The sequence below is a fragment of the Artibeus jamaicensis genome, unplaced genomic scaffold (assembly GCF_021234435.1).
Source record: "Artibeus jamaicensis isolate MK-2021 breed Jamaican fruit bat unplaced genomic scaffold, CSHL_Jam_final contig_1132, whole genome shotgun sequence".
NCBI classification, from domain to species: Eukaryota; Metazoa; Chordata; class Mammalia; order Chiroptera; family Phyllostomidae; genus Artibeus; species Artibeus jamaicensis.
This window is the reverse complement of record NW_026521221.1, coordinates 8,118,269-8,123,397: the sequence shown is the minus strand read 5'-3', so window position 1 is coordinate 8,123,397 and position 5,129 is coordinate 8,118,269. Positions and strand designations below refer to the sequence as shown.

Here is a 5,129-nt window from a genome sequence, read left to right as displayed (position 1 = left end):
CCTCAAGATCGCCCTATCTCCAGGCCCCTCGCCTCTCCGACGCTCACGCCGGGGCTGGAGGGGCGGGGGCTGTTCCCCAGCAGTCCCCGAGACGCGGTCTGCCCCCACCACTGAGGTCCGCAGCCTGAGTTCGGCCCTCCACCTGTCCCCGCCCCCAGTGCACTGCAGGATTCCGCCTTCCACGCGACAAGTGAGAAATGCCTTCTGTTGCTTGTCCCGCTTGCTGGCGTCCCAGAGTTAACAAACGATTTTTTTATTGACCAGTTCATACATCAATACAAACGGACATGTTAAAAACAGCCCCTGCCCCTTGAGACCTGGGGAGGAGGAAAGCATCAGGTCCTGAACAAAATATAAAAAGTTATAAATAAGGGGCTTTCAAAACCGGGTAGGAAAATCTGGACAGGGCCAGCAGTTATTGCTGGCCTCAGACATGCAGAAGGGAACGGGCACTAGCCTGGCCAAAAGACAAACCTCTTCTGGGCTGGGGGTAGGAAAAGGCTGTCCACCTTCTCACTATCATAGCCGGAGTATTGCTCCCTCGTGAGGGACGAGCTGGCCAAGGATCACAAGGAACCCAGCCCAGACAGCCTGGTGTGAGCCCTATTCTAGGTGGGCTGTGGCTGGTGTGCCCTTGGGGGTGGGAGTCCACCCTCAAGAATTTCTTGGGCTGTGAGTTCTTGGGCCCAGAATTTCTCTGCAATTGGCCATACACGTGGTGATAGTAGAGTGGGGATGAAATAGGATTCATCTGTTTAGGTGCAATCAGGCCAAGCCAAACAGCTGGGCATCCTTCAGAATCCAATTTCTTTTTTCTAAGCCTCTGCCTGTTCAGCCAGCAGGGCCCAAAACCTATCTTTGGGAGGAGAATGGGCTTTTGTGGCCTGGAGCTATAAATAGTAAAGCTGCCCTGCCTTACCAGAGGCAGAGGGAAGCAGTAGGGCCCAGAGACACATTCTTCACCCCAACTCATAACTGCTTCACTACTTGATTCTACTCTACCTGCCCACCGTGCCCTGCCTCCTTCCCGAGACACCGAACTGCCTTTCTAATTCTAATCTATCCCCTCACCTCCACCACTTACCTGTCCCTCTTAACCACCTTTCTGGTGTGTCTCTTGGCCCCTCCTGCAGACCCACGTGCCTCCCTCCCCGTACTCCAATATCCAGAGTACCCTGGGTGCCCAGCACTGCCTTTGATGAGACTCCTTCTACCACAAACAAGTACCCTATGGGCCTAGATTGTGGACTCCTAAACTGTGGACACCAAGAATCCAGAATCGGGGGTCAGTGTGTTCTACCCCTTTCATGCTTCTTCATTGGCATTCCACAGGAGCCAAGGTGATGAAGCTGGGGCAGGACGTGAGAGGAAACCAGGCACACATCCATCAGCCAAGAACACTAGCAATGAACACGCAATTGGGGTGCGTATGTGAGAGATTTCATCTGTGGCTAAGGTCTTTAGAAAGTGGGCCAGTGCCCTGTAAACTGTGAGGGAAACTCCAATACAGGCTTCTGACTGAGCATCACTCAGATGCAGGGAGCAGATGGTCTCTAGGCTCCAGCAGCCTGCTGGGGACCAAGACTAAGGGTTGGAGGATAGTGAAAACCAAAGGGCTGAGGAAAGGAGCCAGGGCTTCATGTCTGCCTAGCAGAGGGCTTTACTGTCCTGCAGCAATGTCCCCCAGCTGGCTCTACAAGTTCTGGCCAGGACGGAAAGGGGGCACAGGTTGAAAGACAATGTCAGGGCCCTCTTTGGAGAGGGAATGGGAGTGGAATGTGGGGGCTTGGGCCTTGATACAAATTCAAGACACCTAATGGCTGGGAATGCCCCGGAGGGCCAGAGGGCTCTGCCTTTCTGAACTGCCAGGAATTGGAGAAAATGGATAACCCCTGCTCCGGCAGCCAGGGGAGTGCAGCTGGTGTGGGAGGGGAAGTGGAGGTAGAGGAGAGGCTCTGCTCCGCTGTTGGCTGAAGGGCACTGAATGCCACATTATCACTCACCTCTACCCACTAAATACCCTGTGTGTGTGCTCCACCCCGGGGAGCTGATCCCTGCAGTAATTTCAAATGGCTTCTAAGAAGACAGAGGGCCAGCCCTTCCTGATCTCCCCCAGAGGGGGCAGGCCGCCCTCCTACTCTTCACAGCACCAAGATGACAAAGACTCAGACGTAACCCCTGCATGAGCCACTGGACAGGCTGTGGAGGCAGGAGTTCCAAGTGAGGCAACAATCAGGGAAATAAATTAATAAATACAGGGGCCCCATGAGGAGCAGCTGGGAAAATTGCTTCCCCTCTGAGCACTGATCACTGTTATCCACTCCAAGCATCCCCACAGGTTTCAGGGAGTGGAGGAGGGGCTGGAACAGGGGAAGCATTCACTTAAGACAGGCTTCTGGAATTCAGAGTCTGCGCTCCATGCGACGCTCCACAGCTCGAAGCAGTAGCTCTGAGTATTGCTCTAGCAGGGCCTGTGTTTGCTCAGCTCCCACGGCCCCAGGGCTCCCGCCCGGGCTGGACAGCACAGTGCCAGCCAGGGCCTCTAGCTCCTGCCGCACTGAAGAGAAGGTATTTCTGAGAAGCTGGGTGATGCGACTTTGTTCCACTGAGGGTGTCTTGCAGCTGGCCACCTGCAACAAGGGCCCAAAAGTGAGTTGGAGGAACAGAGAAGGGAACCTGTCAACAAATGTATAAAAAGGAGGGGCCCCACCTAGGCAGCCTGTCCCCAAAGAAGGGACTGCATGCCCAGCTGGGTATGGCTGGGAGTTCCACACTCCAGGATCAGCAATATGACCAGCAGCTACGGGACAGAGGCAGACTCTGGGTGACCAAAAGGTACAGCCCATCAGATTACGGGACCATCTACATTTTGTTATTAACTCCTCTTTCAGGGTGTAGCCCCGCTGGACTGCCCCCAAGTCCAAAGTGGCCAAATGGTGTGGAATGTGAAAAGGGATACTATCAGTAATTACACTGGGACAACAGGCATAAACTGAGGTGGTCCTAAGCAAATTAGGACATGTGGGCTCTAGCTCTTGTCTGAGGAAGTCTCTAGCTCTTAGCCAGAAATAACCAAGAGATGCTTGGTTCAAATGGCCCAGCCTGGCCTCTGACTCCCTCAACTCCTCTGCCCAGATGTTCTGAATTGCTCCACCCACCCACCAGTGGAAGAGCCCTATCTCTATGTTCTGAATACTCAGCTAGCACTCCTAACAGGCTCTGTCTCCCAGACTGTGGGTTCCCAACCCATACCAAGTGGTAGAGCTGCACAGCCTGGCGCACACTGCCCTGGAGCTCTGCCACAAGCTGTTCGCACTGCTCCAGGCTCACCAATGGTTCTGGAAGAAGACAGACACAGCTCAGGCACAGCAAATCTGCCCTCTCAGGCCACCCCACCCATAGCCACTCAGAGCAGGACAGGCCTAGCTACCCTCCAGCATCATACCCTCCCCCCACCACTTGCCCTCAGTCTCTTCCTCTTGCCTTTTCCTTCCCAATGCCCTCCCCCAACAATGCCATACAGAAAATAAGGTCCAGAGAAAAGGGACAGCCCCAGGGGCCAGAAGGCACTGAGGGGCAAGTGGATTACAGACAGACCATGAGGTTGGCAGGAGTGTCTCACCATCAGGGGTGTGACTTATGGATCGAGACGGGAGCAGACAGGACGAAAAACGCCAGAAGCTGGACTCACAGAAATGGGATGGAGCCAGAGAGTGGCCAACAGAGACGGGAGAAAGAGGATGGGGCAGGAGATGAAAGCTGGGGAGCTGTGCACACCTGAGGCCTGGCTTAGGGCTGCCCCTGGCCTGATGCACTCCACGGGGCTGGGAGTCTTCTCAGGGGTTGGGGGCTGCAAGTTCTCAGGGCCTTGGAGGAGGCTGCCAACTGACGGGTGCTGGGCACAAGGGCTGTTGGGCCCAGGCTGAACCTGGCACTCTGTCCTAAGCCTGGGAGAGGTGTCCTCCCCTAAACAGGTTCGCCTCTCAGATGTACTGTGAGCCTTTCCTAGGCCCACTGGGGAGCCAGGCCGTTTTGCCTCACCAGGGGCCCTGCCCTTGGTAACAGGTGAGAATGTGGCCAGGGTGGGACGATCAGGTAGTGGCTTTGGAATGTCCAGGACCAGGTGAGCCCGGCTGGGCAGGGCCAGCTGCCTGAGTGGTGAGACCCGCATGGGGACAGGAGCTTGAGTTTCAGCTGCCAGACCCAGGTTCTCCCCAACAGAGATGCTGCGGGATATCTTGGCCATAGAACTGGTGGTAGGGTTCTGGTAGGAGTGGGGCCGAGACAATCGACCATTAGCCTGGGGCAGGGAACTCGGGCCCTCCTGGGCTTCCATCTCCGGTAAGAGTAACGGGCCTGGTGGAAGAGCCCCACCTGTAGAGGAGACAGAGACAAAAGCAGGTCAGGTAGTAAGGAAGGTGTCCCAGGTGCCAAGGCTCAATTCCTGAGGAGCTGTGTCCTGCAAATACCCACAGAAGGCCACCCAGTGGCAAGCACAGTAACAGGACAAGGGCTACACCAGGCCCTCATCCCCCTAGCGTGCTCATGTGCTCCCTCCACACTCCCCACATCCTGAAGCTGAGCCCACCAGGCTCCTCACCCTGTGATGCCAGACTCTGCACGGACTGGGCTTTCTGGAGTCCACCTGAGGGGCTGGTGGTGGCCACTCTCTTGGGGGTCCAGCTGCTGTCTGTGTTGAGACGACGTCGTGGCAACAGCACAGAAGCTGCCTGCTGGGGGCCAGGGTTCCCAGGGGAGGCTTCCACCTCTGGGGGTGCTCCTGGAGGATTAGTACCACTGCCTCTCAGCTGCTCACCAGAAACCTGCGGCACCTGGACTGGCCTCAACGTCAGTGCCAAGCTTGAGGAAGATGGGGATGGTTCCCTACAGGGAGAAGATGTGGGAGAAGGCCCAGAAGAGCTCAGGGTTCTTTCCTGCCAAGATGGGGAAAAGCTCTCATAGTACTAGGGAGGCGCTAGGACAGAAGGGCAGGCCCCAAACCAGCCAGGCTGGTAGTCTCAAAACTTGGGAGTGCAAAATACTCTTGGGCATGGGAAGCCTTGGAGAGAGGAACGCTACAGGATGCCCAGGGGACTGGCCCTACTGGAAGGAAGCACTGGAAGGTCAGG

At 56.1% G+C, this 5,129-nt stretch overlaps 1 protein-coding gene across 2 annotated transcripts in view; it reads right to left on the bottom strand.

The window, feature by feature from the left end:
* Positions 1-224: 224 nt before the first annotated feature.
* The window catches only part of MAPKBP1 (mitogen-activated protein kinase binding protein 1), a 57,666-nt gene continuing 52,761 nt past the window's right edge, over positions 225-5,129 (bottom strand). For both annotated transcript variants that reach the window (XM_037161728.2, XM_037161729.2), the window contains 4 exons: positions 4,601-4,884; positions 3,778-4,374; positions 3,253-3,338; positions 225-2,630 (listed from right to left, as the gene is read on the bottom strand). In XM_037161728.2, the coding sequence (XP_037017623.2) occupies positions 2,403-2,630; positions 3,253-3,338; positions 3,778-4,374; positions 4,601-4,884 (1,195 nt within the window). In that variant the 3' untranslated portion in view covers positions 225-2,402. The remainder of the gene's footprint in view (positions 2,631-3,252; positions 3,339-3,777; positions 4,375-4,600; positions 4,885-5,129) is intronic.